Consider the following 19,695-nt stretch of genomic DNA (forward strand, 5'->3'; position numbering starts at 1 on the left):
GGCTAATCGGGAGCGAACCTACAGTTTAAAGTGAGATCCGAACCAGTATGTGCCCCCACCGGATATCGTACTCGGGACCTCTTGATTGACGACTTCACCACTACGCCATTGTCGAGGCACAAAAAGATACGAAAAATACAAAAAGTGGGAACAAGGTTTCACACAACAAAATTACACAAAAAGACCCATACATGAATTAGACACGATTGTGTTTTGTGTCATTTAAGTAAGTTTAATAGAAATTAAGGTGATAGTAAAAAAGGTTAGATGGGCAGGCGATGTGGCACGAATGGGTGAGGAAAGAAGAGTTTACAGGATTCTTGTTGGGAAACCTGATGGTAAGAGACCTGTAGGAAGGGTAAGACGAAGATGGATGGATAACTTTGAGATGGTCCTAAAGGTAAGGAAGGAAAAGATTGGATTTATCTTGTCCAGGATAGGGACAGATGAAAGGCTTGTGTTGCTGCAGCCATAAACCTTTGGGTTTAAGAAGGCTAGAAAGTTAGTTAAAGTAATCGTAAAAAAGGACCCCAAAAAAATTGAAAACTATCGGCAGTATGTTTCGGGAAGCTGCAAAATAAGAATAGTGGTATTAAGACGTTAATTCAGAAGTTAATGAGATACGATGATAGCTGCAATTCCTGAGTGCTTGAGCACAGACATTGCCCATTTAACAATAGATATTTGAGTTTATATTTGGAGTTGTTGTGATTAATGAGTGACGTTATGAAAGGAGGAAGCAAGTGGGTTAGAAATGATGAAGATAGGAAGGGGGCGGGCAGTGTGTCGTGTCTGTACCATCCGTAATCCATATTTGCTATAGTCCCAGTCCTCCTTCAAACTCCACTTTACTTCAATGTAAGTTCCGAGAGTGTGTCAATTCCACGTGGAGCCCATAGTAGAAAACCCTTCCCTCAAACCTTTCCCACCAATAGCGTCCGTTTTAGGAACTGACATTACTTGTAAAGTCCACGTGGAGTAAATGAGATGTTGCCAATTCAGTTTCTTTAGAGATTTCATAACGTGAGGCTGCGGTTGTCTTTGCTAGGTTGTGTTGAGTTTTTTTTTTTATATATATACAATTTGTGGACTCTGGGAGTGAAACGTCGTCGCAGTTCGTGTTGGATGTCTAAACACTGCAGGCAAATGTGACAACAGCGCTTCTCAGAAAAGCAGGTGCTGGCTAGCAAGCAGATACGCGTCCGGTCGCCTTCCTTTCGAGCTATGTCAAAGATACCGAACTAGCGTTCCAATGAGGACTCAAGCTATACAACGTCGAATGCTTTCCTCAGATCTCGTTCGATCGGAATCTCCCGGTGTTATGGACGAGGCATCGGGTGTGTTTGTCTGTCGTTTCGCTGCGTGTCTGATGAGAGGACGGCCGGCCCCCGTTCCGCGAAAACTTCCGCGAGGGAAGTTGGGAACCGATCGTTGAGTAATTTAAGCAGGAGAGGGGCTTGTTTAGCAACGAGCCTGATAAATTATGAGAATGCGTCGAAAGTGTAAATGAGATTAATTTGCATATCGTAACGACGCGCTTTCTAACCGCTGCTGGAAATTGAGACCCCGTCGGCTGACGAAGCTTCTTTCGCGCTCTTAATATTGGACGTTCCGTACACCGAGAATAGCCGCCCCAGTGTTGCCAACCTAGAGTAGTAAAGTAACGCTTAATTGGTGGTAAAAATATTCAGTAGATTTATACAAGTAAAGGTGGTGCAGAAATGATAACGAGACACGCCCGTATAAAATCTGAACTGTGCGAGGCCATCGACCTCGTTCGGAACTTGGATAAAGTATACTGAATGATGGAAAGATTCTCTCAGGCTCTATCGACCAGGTGAGTTGCGGAAAAGATTCCAAGCTTTCGAGAGCTATCGTCACTCTTATAAAAGAGAATATTTTCGTCATTCGTCGCCAGGAAAACTTCAAGACTTTCTTCTGGTACTGTGTGATATTCGAATATATGTCTACGACTTATCCACACATATTTACTAACTCTTGTAGGTCATATGTACATTTTGTTTATCGTAATTACAAAGTTTATCTGTTAGCTGTGAATCAGGCATATATCTGGAGAACCAAGTGTATCACAGATAATAATAATAAAAATATAAATGTTAGTAATTAATAATTATTAGTTATTATTACATGAATAGATAACCAGATGACATAAGAATAGAGATATTACAGAACGTGTACATTATTGAGTTTATGTGTAGTTGAGATCGCTAAAATTTGTATATAATGAACTGACCTTAATGGGACATTAAGGAAAATATGTCAAAAAATAAAAACAATATTATTGAATAATAAAAAGGATATTAGGCCCAGCTGAATAATGTGTTATGCATATTATTATAAGTAGTAGTGTGCACAAATCTTTGGTTCTGTTAATTTGAAGCCATAGATCTCAATCTAAACTTGTAAATTCGGTCGAAATTACGCAACAGATGCTAAACAAGTATCTTTTAACTTTTGGGAAGTCTTTTGGGGGGGGAGGGGTCCGAACTCCCCTCTAAATATGTCCTTGCAGTGAATCTCTGAAACGCGGTTGCATATATGCAAGATAAAAATACCCATTGGAGAGGATTTGTAGCATTGAAATGAAGCGTCAAACTTAAAAACGATACTATACATTGTTTGTTTTGGTGTGAAAGTTTGTGCTTATGCTTTATATATCAAGAATCGAGATGAGAGAAGATATGATTCTGCTAAATCTCGTTTCGATACCAATCCTGTTTACAAAGGCTGTAAAGTTCTTTGAAAATCTTGATATTATTGTCGCCAGGAATTAATCGTAAATTTTATTATTGGGATATTGTTCACGTCCGTAAAGATTTTTTCTCAAAATTTCCACCGATCTGGAAGAGATGTAAGAATCGTGAAATTTCCTCCCAATATTCCCAGTATGTCTAATTGCCTATGAATCTTGATTATGTAAAACTGTTTTCCACTTCCTGATAAAGAGACAAAATAGGCATTCAACCTAAAATCTTAATATCGTAGGTATAACTCCTACCGCTTATGATGTCTTCACAGATTTTTGTTTGTATTTGTACTTTTTTTTACTTTAACATCGATTTTCTTCCACTTCTGGTTAATCGCGACGATGTAGATGATTGAGCATTAGATTAAAATGATGACGGGACCCCACAAAGGAAACCAATGCCCAGACCGACTTTAATGTCTTAACAAGATGTTGCGAAGAGTCGATTTGATTTCTTTTACTTCCCGTTCCTGGTTAATCGCGAAGATGAGGATGAGTGATGATATGATAAAATAGATGAAGAGACACTCACAAAGAACAGCCATGTCCAGACCAGGATTCGAACCTGGGTCCCCTGGCGTCGTAGCACGCTGTGCTAACCACTCCGCCACTGAGGTCGGCAAGATGCTACGAAAAGGTCTAACTTTTTCATGTGAGTGTATTCGGCGAATTTTTCATTTAAATAACTCTGGAAGTATGATAGTAATTTCCTGCTAAGAGAATAATGATTGTGCACACCGAAACCGAAAAAAGGTTAGATAGTACCAGACTTGGGTCCAAAAGAGCAAAGGTGGCAACAGTGGATCAGGATGTGGAGGAGAGGGATGGGGGTGCTCTTAGAAGAGAACGACCCTTTTTCACGCGTTTACTTAATTAATGAAGGATTTTGAGTGTTTTAATAAGAAACTATAATGGCCCGGAAAGGCTTAAGCTCACTCGAATCCTTTGACGCTAACTTGCATCTCTCCATTGCTTTAATTGATTCACAGCATTTTCCCATTTCGTCTCTTCTCGGGACTCGATATCGGGTTTTCCCCGTCTCCACGATGACGCAGTGCTCATCTGTTTCTTGCTGGGAAATTCTCACTGCGCAAAATAAACTTTTTTCTCCCCCTTTTTGAAGATGGGATGTCATTGTTTGCCAGAATGAGGCGTATACAACAGTGTACGAAATTAACGTGAGTTGCCGGGGATTCCCCCAAACAGATAAAATTATCCCCGGCAAAATACAATTATTCTTATCGCTGCCAGGGATGTTTTTATCTCCCTCAAGGAAAATGGAATTGAAAGCATGAAGTGTATCATTCTTGTAACACGCGCAATTGAAAAATCATTAATGGTCCAGTCATCACAGATTTCTCTGCCGAAAAGTATGCAGCCTTGTGGATTAAAGAAGGGCACCTTTCTGAAAGTGACCAACCTTACCGAGCCGAGAAACATCAGGCGGTACCACTTAAGTTTTCATGGTATATGGCTGATATTTTACAAGTATTAAAGTTTTCACAAGGAACTTGTAGGTAGATTAGATGGACATTAAGTTTGAACGTGGCAATATAAATTTGGGCAACTGTTTCTAAATTATGTGAAAATGTTATCATAAGATTTAACGATCTAACTTAGAACTGCAAAGCAATAGTTTAGTTTACTGGCTGCTATCATATACAAATTTGCATACCCAAGAAAGAACCTACTTCCAGAAGAGAAATGACAAATACGCCACGAGTGGGCAAAAAGCTTAATTCGCACAATGGTATACAAGGCATGAATGTACTGCATTCTGGAAGGATAGCCCCTTTCATTTTTTAGGAGAGCACATAATAATAATAATAACCAAATTAGTGCAGTAAGTTAATGTAACAGCCACTACACTTACCTGGTGCGTTAATTGGTTGACTTTTGATTTGGCCATCCAAGGTTTCGTGTTGGATTGATTGACTTGGTTTCTTATTCTTTGCTTTCCTGCCACTTTTGGCTAATCGCGAAGAGGAGGATGAGAGATGATATGATGAAATTGATGAAGGGAAACTCACAAATATCAACCATGACCGAGCCGGGATCCCAATTCGGGACACCCAGAGTCGTGACGCGATGTGATAACCACTACCCCACGGAGATCGGCAGTTTCGTGTTCGAGTCACGATATGGGCATGGCTGTTTCTTTGTGAGTGTCCCTTAATCAATTTAGCCTAATCGTAACGAGCTTCATCGTCACTATTAACGTACGACGCCAGAAGAGAATAGTGAGCAGGCAAAAGGAATATTTGACTGGTGGGCAGTCAAATCAATATTTGGGAAAAAAGCCAGAAGGGGTATTTTCTGGTGGGCAGTCACACTTAAATTCTATACAAAAATCAATATTTGGGATAAAAACTTTTACTTACGTACTTATTTACTCTCGTTTGCTGTGAAGGAGAGTATTGGTGTACCAGGGTGTCCGCCCTCTTGCCCCCCCCCCTTATAAACAGCTTCGTCGTATAGTACTGCAAATATTTTTCACTCTCCAACAGAAAACGTAAATCTCAGTGGCAACCTTGAATTTGTTCCACGTGGTTAAATACATACAGTATATAAAATGTGTTCGCATCTCAACAAGGAAGTGAGTAATCGTTTCCAAGAAAAGTTGCTCTCCCTTGTGTCAAGACGCTGTGAAAGTTTGTCGGTGTTATAGGGTTCACCCTGTATGTATTCCCACCTCTCGTTTGTGTTTTGCCGTTTTCAAACCCATGTCTTCCATCTATCTAGGGTATATTTTCAGAACTTCAGAAATTGTTGGTCTGATTCCAATTTTGTGATCCGGTAACTGCCATCAATTGAGAGATTTTGAGACGAAGTTTGTGAGGAAACTATAACATGTCCTGGGGGGACGGATCTGGCATTGCAATTGGACGAAAGCGAGTGACGCATTTCAAGATATAATAGATTTCCCTATGCTGCGCTTCAGAAATTAAGCAATGATGCGTATGGCACCTTTACGGCATCACCAGAGCTACAATTTGGTAATAACTGCTTGGAATGTGGTGAATGGTTTAGGAGTTTTGAGCGGGTGGTTTGTAAGTAAGGCAAGTCGCCAGTGTTACGACCTGGGCTAGGAAGTTTTTGACAAAATCATATTTTTTTCTGAACCTTTAAAACAATGCTAAACCTGTTATCAGTCAATTTTTCTTCAGTTAGAACAAGAAAACATTGTTTTTATTTTGCATTTTTCGGCCTTTTTTGCTTTTAGGTAATTTTTCAGTATTTTTTGACGTTTTTATTGCATTTTTCTTCTTTTTTGAGGTTTATTTTTCTCTTCCAGCGTTTAAATGCATTTGCTGTCATAACTTACATATTTAAATTTCCTGACATAGTCTTTTTAGCAAGTTCGCCATTAATCAAAAATATCGTCAATGCAAAATCACAATATTATTTTTAACTGAAATGTTTGGCAATGGAGTAAATCAATTGTGGTATTTTTTTCCCTTCCACCAAACTTTAGTACTTTGGGTGAAGTTGAGGTTCCCTTGCTGGCCATTATTATCGCTTTCATCTGTGGTTTTAAATTAAAATTAGTCACAATATAAAAAAATACTATGATGTACGAGAAACACAACTGTATTTTCAGATGCTGACCAACTACTGTATCGTGCAAGACGCACTCTGAATGGACAGCTATCATCCGTCCATTGTAAGATGCTGATTCAAAGAAATCCACGTGACTTTTGAAAAATAATTCTGTTCCTGATGGTTAAATCGGTTGTTATATAGCCCATATATTCATTATACAAGGTTTCAGCCCCCCTCCCCCTTAGTAGCTACGCACTAGATTCCCTCACAGCTATCATCTGAATAACCAATAGATTTTCTCAAAAGCCACGTGTATGTGTTTATACTGGCTTCGTTCTTTCAGTGGACGGAATTGTGTGGTATTGCAGTGGAACGAAATCGGTCGCAAAGTTTCAACATGGGAGACGTACATTGACAGATGCTGAGCTGGAATTTTAATGACATCCAGATATAATGAAATCGATCAAGTGGACTGACGTATGCGAGTATGTGGGCTTGAAAAGTAACAACAGCGAGTTAGAAATATTTGTAAATCGTGGGGAAAATGTTAAATTTTAAAAGGGGCTACTGATTCATTGATTCCTTTTAGTTTACTTCTCCTTTTTGTCTCTTTTGGCTAATCGCAAAGACGAGATTGACAAAAGGACAACAACAAATACACATGAACAGGACACAAGACGAGACCCACGGAGTTGTGGGTCCAAACGCCAGAGCCTCGTGTGCAAAATGCAGTTCAGGATGTACAACTAAGATTGTTTGAGTTTCTTTTCTTAAGTCCACTTTATGCACATAAACGCAATTGGAACTGGACCTACAGTTTAATGTCCAATCAGAACCTTTATGTGCTTCCACCGGACATCGAATCCTGAACCTATTGATTACAAGGCGACGACGGTACCACTATCTACGCCATCGGAGAGGCAGTGTACTGCGTGGAAGCATAGCCGTATATATACAGACATAATGGGTGGGGGGTTTAACGTACAGTAGCTGAAGGATGTCACACATTTCATAGTTACAATTTAATGGTTACTATTTATTTCTTATGAATAATAAATTTTAAATTGTAAGCAATAAATTTTCTCTACGCAAGTTGGATGGAAATATTGGCTTGATATACAGTCACCGGCAATAGAAATGGGACACACATATCCTGAAATGCACGCTTCCCTGCAAGGCGTTATGTGTGTTGCATAACTCTACGGCGATATGTGGATTTTAATAGCAAATTTTCAATGGCAACTTCTACCACCGCCGTATAGTTAGTCTACACACATAACGCTTTGGATGGGAAGGAAGTATTTCTGGATGTAGATGTCCCATTTTAATTGCCGGGGACTACAGTCTACATATAACAATATTATTTTTTAAACTGTTACTTTGTGGTGATATTAATAACTTTCAAAACATGTTCAACCAATCTAGTGTTTTGACCAAGTTTGAGTTTTTGGAGTTTATAATTAGTGCAAAATGTTTACTATACCAGTGTGAGGGGTTTTACCCGTTAAACACTTCCCTTAGATACGGCCACTGTGTTCACCCCGAAAGTCCTTGGTGGAAAGAAAGTCTGAATGCGCAGGGATCTGTTGAAGGAAACGCTGAAACATTTCGCCAGGATGCAACGAACACGCATCAAAAGTAAATTCCTCGCAGATGTTGCAAACATGGAGCTTTACATCCAAAGTTTCGACTTGAGAGAGCCCCGCTGTACCGTGCTGTTGCCGTTTCCGACTCATTTCCCAGTAATAACTCTGTTTTATATTCACGCGGCCTCCTTTTCCCTCTTGCTCGGTATTCGCGTCGCGCCGCGCCTGATTGTAGTTGATGCTCTCTTTTTCAATCTCGCTTTTTTCCCTCGTCTCCAGGTAGACACGCCGGACGGAGCGGCGGAGAACAGCGCCGCAGTGCCATCTCTCGGCGACGCCAGGGACTACGAGCAGTACCGCTTCGTCCAGATGAACGGCGGGGCCATCACCAACAGCTTCGAAGAAACCATCCAAAGGGTAGGTTTTTCTGCTGCTCGAATTTCTTCTAGACGAGAAAAGGATAGCTGTACATGAAATTACTCAAGGCCTGAACCAGAATGAGCTTGTAAACGCAATATTTAATGTTTTTTTTTAAAATATATGTTGTTAGGGAAAAAGTTAAGGGAAGGAAATGATGAAAAATTAAATCAATGACAGGTAAGAGATATAAGGGGGGTATAACTGAAAGTAAGAAAATTTTGTTGGGGGGTCAGGGCATTGATAAGAAAACGTGAATAACAGAAATTTAATAATTATTAGCATTTTATGATTATTATTATAATCTATTTTAAAAAAGCCAAATTCATTCCATATTATTATTATTATTATTGTTATTATTATATCCTTAGTCAGACTTTTCTACCCGATATGAGTGAATAACCAGCAAAACTGTTCATTATCTTTCTACAATTCATAGAGTTATTGTACTCAAATTCATAGTTATTCTGTTTGTTATTAACTTTACACACCTTGTTCACGAAAAAGCTTGAAAAGATAGGGGGCAATTTTAGCCATTACGTTTATGTTGTTTGACCTCGCAGGTAAAATACTAATTTTGGGAATTTTAAATACTGGAACCATTTATTATTTGGTTTAAATAGTAGAATATGAAAATATTTATTTATTTATTGAACTCAACATGTACATACCTAATTACAGAGCCCATATGAAGGATACATAGTGAATACAATTACATAATTTCTGTAATATTATATATATATATATATAAAATTATTTATTTTATATATATATATATATATATATATATATATATATATATATATATATATATACACACACACACACACACACTTTATCATACCATTTCCTTAGGAAATTATGTGTTTAAGCTTAGGCCATAACCTGGTTTCTGCATTTACACTGAAATGTTTCGATCTAAAGCAGATTTTACCTTGGCTATTCTGTTCAAATACAAACTAACTGAACTTTTTTGTTATTACCAATAGAAATTACATCTTTTTTGGGGGGGGGCTAGCTTGAAATAATTTCCAGAGCGTGTCGACCGACCCGTTCGATCCCCCCCCCCCCCCCGACTCTCATGTTAAGCAGTCATCTTTCTGCCTCTTGCGCCCATTTTACAACTGGCCCTGATCATGGATAATACACAGTCGTAAATGATATAAAACTTTTATTAAAACAAAATGTGTAAAAGAATATTCATGTATGAATATGAACATTTCAGACCAGAAGTCGTAACCACTAACGTACGCAGGATTTTTTGAGGAAGCTGAAAATGAAAAAGTAGATGTTACCTAGCTGCATTCTAAGGGAGGGGGTGAGGGGTGTGCAAAACATTACGTAATTACAATTTTTAATCTTCGTTTTATAAGTTGTTCAAAGATAAAAGTGGTAATCAAGTTAATTTTAAGGTAGGTTTCCATTTACCACTTTGGTTTTTTCCCCGAGTTCTTTACTGCTATTTTTTTTTTTAAAGAATTAGATTTTTCTGTCTGGCTGATGTTTTCATGAAATAGGGAGTAATTAAGAAGCAGAGAGAATAGGAAAACAAAGTCAGTTAAGAGGAAGATTGGTGCACACCATGAGAGAGACAGAGTACTTGTGAAATTCATTAATGTTCTGCATTTAAACCATTGAACTATATACAGGGTGACTGGTAATTAGATGTATTCCCTGAAAGGGGTTAAAGTAGAGACAATTTGCAATAAATTTGACCATATGATACCCCGTCCGAAAATTAGTAGTTTTCGAGATAATCGAGTTTCTATTGTTTTTTCTAAAAATGACAATTTTCCACATAAAAAGATGAATTGAGAAAAAACTGATAATTGTAGGGAACTTATTTAAGCGTTTACTGATAGCTAACAAACAAGTGGTTCGTTTAGAAAAAAGTTTTTTCCAAATAACAATCACATGTAAGTACCGGGTGGGTCTAAACTTACAAGTGATGATAAAAAAATGCACTCTTAGTTTACTTGGCAACGTATTAATAACAAAAATGGTATGACACGAACCGTACAAATTACTTAAATTACTTCCTTGAGTCATCAGCTATCCAACAAGGTACAAATGTTGCTAACATTTACATTTGTGTACAAGAAATAATACTTCATTCATCTTCATGTGTATGGAATCAATGAACAATACAATTAAAGAACATTACACGTCTTGCTCAAAGTGGGCACCTCCGTTACGAATGCAGGCACGCAGGTTTTTACGGGTCATTTGGTCTCTTAACTCGTGATGTGATGGTGGCCTTGACGTGTTGACCAGCTGTTAAGATCCTCTCCCTGAGCTCTTCTTGCGAGTTTACCGGTGCCTTGTCATGAGGCTCCAAATGTAAAAGTAGCAAGGCGACAAATCGGGGGATCGAGCCGGCCAGGGAATCGGTCCGCCTCGGCCAATCCATTTCTTTGGGTACTTTCATCCAGCCACTGTCGCACGCCCAGGCAGAAGTATGGATGGGCGTAATCAACAATCATTTCATCGAGCCATTTTTCCTGCCCCAAATCTTAAATGGCATCACTTATGAACATTTTTTGAGGAACGGGATGGCAATATTGTTGGAGGATGTGCCTCTAGCTACAAGACGTGACATGATTTATCAGCATGATGACTGCCCAGCTCGATCCCCCGATTGATTTGACGCCTTGCGACTTTTACATTTGGAGCCACATGACAAGGCACCGGTAAACTCGCAAGAAGAGCTCAGGGAGAGGATCTTAACAGCTGGTCAACACATCAAGGCCACCATCACATCACGAGTTAAGAGACCAAATGACCCGTAAAAACCTGCGTGCCTGCATTCGTAACGGAGGTGCCCACTTTGAGCAAGACGTGTAATGTTCTTTAATTGTATTGTTCATTGATTCCATACACATGAAGATGAATGAAGTATTATTTCTTGTACACAAATGTAAATGTTAGCAACATTTGTACCTTGTTGGATAGCTGATGACTCAAGGAAGTTAATTTAAGTAATTTGTACGGTTCGTGTCATACCATTTTTGTTATTAATACGTTGCCAAGTAAACTAAGAGTGCATTTTTTTATCATCACTTGTAAGTTTAGACCCACCCGGTACTTACATGTGATTGTTATTTGGAAAAAACTTTTTTCTAAACGAACCACTTGTTTGTTAGCTATCAGTAAACGCTTAAATAAGTTCCCTACAATTATCAGTTTTTTCTCAATTCATCTTTTTATGTGGAAAATTGTCATTTTTAGAAAAAACAATAGAAACTCGATTATCTCGAAAACTACTAATTTTCGGACGGGGTATCATATGGTCAAATTTATTGCAAATTGTCTCTACTTTAACCCCTTTCAGGAAATACATCTAATTACCAGTCACCCTGTATAGTTAAATGATTTAAACCTACCGACCAAATTTATCAATTCTTCTACCTATACTCATAAAAAATTGTCTGTTTGTATTTTATTTTTATCTTCAGAATGTACAGTATCTGTATCCGTAAAGGTGTGTTGTGTGCAATGATTGGGAAATTGTGGGGTAATATTACTGTTCACTTACATTTCTCATAAAATGATTTTTTTCTTTCTTCCAGCTCAAATTGCAAGAAGCGTTGAAAAAGAAAGAACGTTTTCACAAGGAACACGAAGAAGTAAGTACATATTTTCCTTTCATTTGATATTTCTACCAGTGTAAGCTTCTTCAAATTATTCCCCGTTTAATAAAACCGTGTTACAAAGACGCTGAAATCTGGTGCATAGTGAACCGGCTCCAGAGGGCTTTGAATTGGATTATTAGAGTCACCCAGTAGGTGAACCATTAGACTTAGTAGTATATTCAGTGAGATTCTTTAGCTATCCTTAACCCGTTGACGTCTGAATTGAGTCGTACGTCGTGGGTTTCTATACCACGGTGCTGAGCTATTGAATCAACCGTCAGTCCAAATCATGAGTAAAAACTCCCAAAATTTCCTCAGCGCGTGGCACAAAGAGCTGTTACGTGGCTGAAGGGGAACCTGGAAGCTGATATAAATGCCCCTATTTGTCTTGAGCTACCTGTGAAGGCAGTCGGAATAGGCCTCGTACGTCACGGAACCGCGAAACGACATCCGAGCGCAGTTGCTCCCTGGGAGAGATTTAATCCGGACGCCTAATTAACAGGCGGGAGCTCTTTCCAGCCGGATTCGAACCATCGATCAACCCTTTACTCCAAAAGTTCCGTCTTCATTTTAGCGATTAAATAGGTAAGAGAATATATGGAGAAAAGAAAAAATCTTCTCTGGGGTTTCCTCACAAATTCCATTGCTCCCAAAATTCTACAACGGAAAGTTCATCTTTTATACTTTGGTTCAAGTGCCAATTATTATTTTTTGGCAAGTTTTGGATTTCGCCGTTTAAGTTGCCTACGTTGAGGTTCCACTGATGAAGTGTTATTGATTCACTGATTGATTTGGTTTTATTTTACTTCCCATTTCTGTCACTTTTGACTATTCGCGGAGATGAGGATGATTGATGAAATATGATAAAGTTGATGAAGGAACGGACACTCACAAAGAACAGCCATGCTCGGGCGGAATTCGAACCCGGGATTCTTGGCGTCGTACCACGCTGTGCTAACCATCCCGCCGCAGAGATCGGCCTGTAATTAATTAATGCAGGGTGTTCTTTTACGGAGAAATCAATGATGTTAGAGGCTGCAGTAAAATTTAGATATTCTACCGTTAAAATTTAACAGTTTGCCTGTTAATTTACAAAAAGAGGACACAACCGTTTCTTTTATTTAAACTGGAATATTTTAACATGCATTAACATAGATAGTGATTATAAATTTAACGTTCCGTGCGTCGTAAATATATTTTTTTTAAAAATTAATCATAAAATTACATTGGATTAATGATGTAAATGGATGTTTAATACTTTAAAAGCAATGATGAAAATTTTTATGGTATAGTTGGATGGCATCGGAAATTGAAGGTCTTGGACCGTCATTTATCCATCAACCTTTTACAGTCTATAGATTTCTGTTGTATGTTCGGTTGATTTAATTTGATTTTGTGTTTTAAGTCCACTCTACGCACAGTAAGGCTCTGGACCTACAGTTTAAAGTGGGATCCGTGGTGCCTCCACCGGGTATCGAACCCGGGACCCCTTGATTACAAGGCGACGACTCTTCCACTGCTCCATCGGGGAGGCCTGTGGTTCTGGAAGAGGCACACAAGACACAAACTGCGATTTTCTGTTGCTGTCGTTTAAGTCACACTGAATCAATTTAAAGAAATATTATAAGTATAATTTTATATTGTTCATATGTAAAGATTCTAAACAGTGATGATTCAACATGCATATCGTGTCTGTAATGTTTGTTATTAAAAGAATAAACATAAATAATAGAGCTGAGCCGATACCGATAATCTCACCGATTCCCACCCATACCGATACTTGAACATTGTAATAATTAACAGTTATTCAAAATATTCATTGACAATAGAGTGGAATTCATCAATTAACCAATATTTTTGCTTTAAAATATATAAAAATACCGGCTTATCCCCAATAAATACGAGTAACTGCTGTAAAATTTCATTTTTTGTCTTAAGTGCTTTTTCAGGAACAGCCTAGAAATTACAGTAGAAGTTTTGCAGTGCATGTCCTTTACAGGCTTAGGATTGGAATTCTAGAATGTAGCTCCATAAAGAGTTTCAGTGGCTACTGGGAAGGTGGAGAGTTTTGCTGCATAGAATTTGCGTTCCTTCCGTTGGAGGAAAATTGCGAAACTTTGTGGAAAATTAACTGCGGACGGAGAGAAAAGAGATCTCGTAGAAAAATTTGGGAAAAGAAATTTTCCAATCATCCGAGGCCTCTCCAGAAGTATTATTTCCTCTTTCGATACGGAATAGCGGAGGTAACGACCGGCCCTTTCATCCGCCCACTTGGCAGCGCTTCAGACGAATATTGAAAAATGCCGCTACCCCTTTTTTTCCCTTTTCTTTTGCCTTCTCCGCTCGAAATCGAAGGCTCCGACGCACTAAGTGGCTTTGGCTGCGTCCCCCGCCGCTCGCGAAATATCCGAGTTTGCTCCAACTTCTGCGGGCACCGATAGCAATTTGTCCCAACTTACTAAGTCTCCTCGATTCCGGGAGCGGTCGCTGCTTCCAAGGCTACTGGAAGCCTTGTCTCGTCTTCCGCGTGGCCTCCCCGATGGCGTAGTGGTAACGTCGTCGACTTGAAATCAAGGGTTCCTTGTTCGATACTCTGTAGAGGCACATTGCACATTGGTTCAGATCCCACTTTAATCTGTAGGTTCAATGCCGACTAACCTAGCTGTGCATATAGTCGACTTAAAGCAACAAATTCAAATTCCTTCTCGGTCCCGAATTCGTTTCGTTGCTTCGCCTCGGTGACAGAGAGCGTTTAGTGATTGACTCGCGATCTTATGAGAAAAATACACATATTAATACGAAATGAAACAATCAAGTATGTTTTAAATAGAATATTTTGATCACTATATGCACAGATACGCTAATAGGGGCTGGACCTGGAATCTAAATCTGTGTGCCGCATAAGGGTATCGAACCCAGGACCCCTTGATTGCACAGCGACGACGTTACTAATATGCCGCAGGGGAGGCCCACCAGGATAAACTTTCTAGCCTGTAGTCAAGGGCGCCCGCAGAGGGGTTCCAAAGGGACACTTGCCCCCTGAGATATCTGGGAAAACCAGCTTGGGGAGAGGTGGAGAGATGTTTGTATCAACATGGAGAAAATTCAGTGCTATTTATCCTAGTGGGTATGTTTTATGAGAATTATCTTAACTGGGGGATGTCATTACTTCCCTTCGCTCCACTTTGACCACGGCTGCCCCCACCGAGGAACATTAGTTAGTATACAGTAGAACGGTGTTCGGTTAATCATCTATTCCATGTTTCTCTGTACTGGATACACTATTTGTATGTTCCAAACACGAATGTGGTGCATGCTTTGTTCACTCAAATTTCTGTCGTTCCTACCGTTCTCTCCCACTTCCTATTATTATTACTATTTACGCTTGGATGTTCAGTTGTTCGTTCCTCCGACTTCATTCAGTGTTCGACTGATTAGGACCATGAACGCCATCTGTCGGTGCATCGCTTATTTACAAGATCGTTGATCTCGCGTGCGTTGTTCCGACTGCCCTCACGCACGGAGCAGAAAAAAGCGTTTATTTCGAGGAAGAACCTGTTGTCTGGAACCTCTGGAGGCGAGTCTGCCTGGAAAAGTCCCCGCCGCGTGAATTAAATAAGAAGACGAGCGTGATCGAAACCAAATATGCACGCGGCCAAAGTTTAGTGTGTCGGGGCGAAGAGAGCGCGTCGAGGCCTCGGACGTAAAACGAGGAATTCATTCGTCCCCCGGGCCCCGTGGCCATCCACGTCGAATCGAAAGAGGACCTTCGCCGTGGAATCGATCATGCCGGATCTTGTTTTATGATTCCCGGAATCCCTCAGGAAGACGCGGGGCTTGTTGTTGGACGTTTCCGGTTTCCTCTCGAATTTTCCTTTTATTCACTTACCTCGAGGCCCGGTTCTTGCGGTCGCCTAATTGAAAACGGTGTGTTCGTTGTCCTTGGGTATCGCTGAAGTGATGTCTCCGAACAAAGTGGATCAGAAATGAAAACAAGATACGAACTAAGATTGGTATTTTAGCTGCCTAGGCAACTTGTTTAAGAAAATTTTCATCGTTTCGAGAAACAGTGTCATAAATAAAAAGTACGGCTATCGGTGTTGGTCGATACCAGTGGTATCTATATCGGGAAATATCGGTTGCAATTCATTTACCGATACCAGTCGATACTTTCCCAACGTAGGTTTCATGTGACGTCAGGATGCGCAGAGCCGCCATGTTTGCGGCAAATTTTATATGTCGTCTTCAAGGAAATATCCACCACCTTGCGTTTGTTACATCTGCACCAACTGCACGTTTGTTTTAAATCACGAATGTGTCTTAGTATCTGCCGCCCGCTCGCTTGAATTCCGTATGTTTACAAGAACTAACGTCAATCATGGCTGCTTGAATCCACAATGTGACCTAGGTGCAACACACCTGTATGGTCTTTCACGGGGTCTGCAAAAAATGCCCCGTGTTCCTGGAAATTATGCAAAATTCAAACTTTACTTTTAATTTGCTTCAATATATATATATATGTAGTGCCTGACGCCTGAATTTTCAAATTTAATTCTAAAAATATTATGAATGTTTCGAGTTTGCTTATATAAATTTTCATTACTTATTTTAAAAGTAACGAGTACAGTATATTGTTTTGATTTGGTTTACTTTGCCTCGCTTTTTGTTACTTTTGACTAATCGCGAAGATGAAAATAAATGATATGATGAAAGGACACTCACCCATATCCAGGCCGGAATTCGAACCTGGGACCTCTTGCGGAGTACAGTGTATGTTTCTGCTGTTTGTGTGTTTTCTGTATTTTGTTGAAAAACAAATAGACACACATAATGCAATATCGTAAAGATGGCTGGAATCTGATTGATGGGTATTCCCATAAGTGTCTCTTAAAAATAAATTACTTTTAATCCAATCTTGCATTAATAAATTAAGTGTCTTAAGGTGTCATATCAACTGTGTAATTTTGTATTAGTTTGATTCATAGTTTTTCTTACGCCTTATTTGCAAAAAAAAAAAGGAAGCACCTAAATTATTTTTAGTTTTATCTACGCCTGTATGTATGCATGCATATAATATGTTTGTTATACGGTGTTTGTTTGGGAGTAATTTCATCGCATTTTACAGTCGACGTGTGTGTAGCAAATCCCTCGCGAGGGAGAACACAATATGAAGCGCCGGCGATAATTTATGGATGCGCAGTGGAAGCAGGTAAGAGGTCACGTGGGCCCTAATGAAACTCGGGGACGGGGCCTCGAGTTTAACTTTGTTAGGCTCCTAATTCTGGAGAGTTCCCGGGCCTCCCGCGGAGAGCTTGTTTCCTGCCCTGGTTTTCCTGATTAACCCAAAACACTTCAGGGCGCGCTGATTGCCCAAAGTAGATTTCGAACAAAAAATCTCCGTAATGGAGGAGGATAATTGTAGTTTTGGTGAAGAATTTTAATTTCAGGACCTCAGCTGTTTAATTGCGGTAACCGGAAATTAAAGTGACGATCGTTGGTGCTGTGGCATGCAAGCTGGTGACAAATGAAAGTGGTCGCCATTTTCCAACATGGAGATGCAGAGGCTTCCTGCAATACTGCATTTCTAAGGTGTTCGGTAAAAGGCACACAAGTTAAAAAAAACTGGGATTTTCTGTTGTTAAATCATACTGAATCATGTTAAGAAAATATTATAAGTATAATTTTACATTGGGCACGTGTAAAGATTCTAAACAGTGACGCTCCAAAATGTATTTTTATGGAATATCAAAGTACAAAATATGTACATAAATATGTAACAATAATTGATAGAATATGTACCTAAATATGTATTATCAAACGGATATGTAGCTAAATATGTATTATCAAACAGATATGTAGCTAAATATGTAGTATCATAGAATATGTAATATTAATAATAATCGAGTATCCAAGCAATTTCAAGAATTCTGCTAGATATTCATTTTATTTGAACATATTCAACGTAATTGTAAAGACATAAATTGTTCAAATTAAAAATGTGCATCAAATTTATAAACTCATAAAAGCACAGCAACGTGCACATATTTAAGAAACCAATTTTGTCAACTATTAATTACTTTTCTCATCGAAAATTATTGTAGAAGATGTAAATATGTACGAGAGCTCTTCGTAACTTTCGAAACAAATTGTAAAAGAAGCGTCTACAGAAAGAACAATCGAATGAAAATACATAGCTACTTTTGTATTTTTTTGTACAAGGGAACATATTGTGTAACTCGCTACGTACAGGAAAGTAGCTTTCTTGTCCACCGATGCCAAGTTTCTAGGTGCTTTGCCTAAACCTAAAAGCGAAACAAAAATATGTAACCAGAATGGGGGGGGGGGGGAGAAACTCCAGCGTCTTTCGATAAATAACAGTTACATTTTTCTTCTTCTTCTTTCGACTAGTGTAGATACAAATTTTCTTCATCGTGTTTCAGAGATCGAAAATATAGGAAAAAGGATCAAGATAGGAAAACGTTGCCGAAATATGTTGTTTTATGTAAAGTAAATTAGCAAATATGTAAAATATGTAATATCCTGGCAAATATGGAAAAATATGTAACATAAAACTTATGCAAAATGTTGTCATTTACGTAATTCGTTGACATTTTCGTTTTCAATGTGTATCTAGAAAGGAATAGAATATGTAATTACATACAAATCCTAGATCTAATCATGACTATAATCTTTGCTGTTTAAAAAATAAACGAACATAACTGCCTGGTGTAAAATTGCATATTTTTTAACTTAAGAGCTTTTCCCCCGAACAACATAGATTTGTGCAAAGGTTTTAACTCTTGAAACTTGATTGATTGATTGAATCGAAAATGTTGGGTGTGTCAACATTTGTGCTATTTGCATCTACATGTGTGTCTGAGGACTAAACACTGAGGCTGTAAAGGGGCGCTCAACACATATAAGGACAAAACGCAGAACAACGCACAGCAACTCCCAACCTGGAGACTTTTCATATTTGATTTTTGTAGTTTTGTTATTTAGCGTCCCATGACGAAAATGAATTAGAAGGAATTGATGAAGGGGCACCCACAAAAACATCCGTGCCCAAGGCGGGACTCGATCCGAGGAACTTCGGTGCGACTTTTAATAAGGTGTCTAATAACACAAATACCAGAATTGATCCGGGCCTCCCCGATGGCGTAGTGGTAACGTCGTCGCCTTGTAAACAAGGGGTCCCGGGGTCGATACTTGGTGGAGGCACATTACACAGTGATTCGGATCCCACGTTAAACTGTAAGTCCAGTCCCGATTAGCCTTTCTGTGCATAAAGTGAACTTAAAACAACAAATCAAACCAGAATTGATCCAAGGTTCAAGTCAGGTGTCGAAAGTATTGAAAAACAGAAATGTGGCCGCCATTTTTAAAAATACCAATTGTCTAAATACTATATAGCATGAATAGAAGCGACATTTCTTTTCGGGCTCGATACCCGGTGAAGGCACATAGTGATTCAGATCCCACTTTAAACTGTAGGTCCAGTCCAATTAGCCTTACTGTGCATAAAGTGGACTTAAAACACTACTCAATCAATCAATTTATTTTCGGATATGTCAGTGACTTTTCATATGGTATTCATATGTTTCGTTGCGGACGTCCGTGACGGAGAGATTAGTACGGCGCGCTACGAGGCCAGGGTCTCTGGTTCGAATCCCATCCTAGGCATGGGTGTTCTTTGTAAGAGTCCCTTCATCACATCAACACTCATCCTCATTTTCGCGATTAGCCAAAG

The 19,695-nt window shown here is 39.1% G+C and overlaps 1 protein-coding gene across 1 annotated transcript in view; it reads left to right on the forward strand.

Moving 5' to 3' along the window:
• Positions 1–19,695, forward strand: part of LOC145989100 (uncharacterized) — a 91,005-nt gene that overhangs the window by 41,232 nt on the left and 30,078 nt on the right. The window contains exons 6-7 of the mRNA XM_083124395.1: positions 8,176–8,313; positions 11,883–11,939. Coding sequence (XP_082980521.1) covers positions 8,176–8,313; positions 11,883–11,939 — 195 coding nt within the window. The remainder of the gene's footprint in view (positions 1–8,175; positions 8,314–11,882; positions 11,940–19,695) is intronic.

This window comes from Lepisma saccharinum, chromosome 6, assembly GCF_977018435.1.
Source record: "Lepisma saccharinum chromosome 6, izLepSacc3.1, whole genome shotgun sequence".
NCBI classification, from domain to species: Eukaryota; Metazoa; Arthropoda; class Insecta; order Zygentoma; family Lepismatidae; genus Lepisma; species Lepisma saccharinum.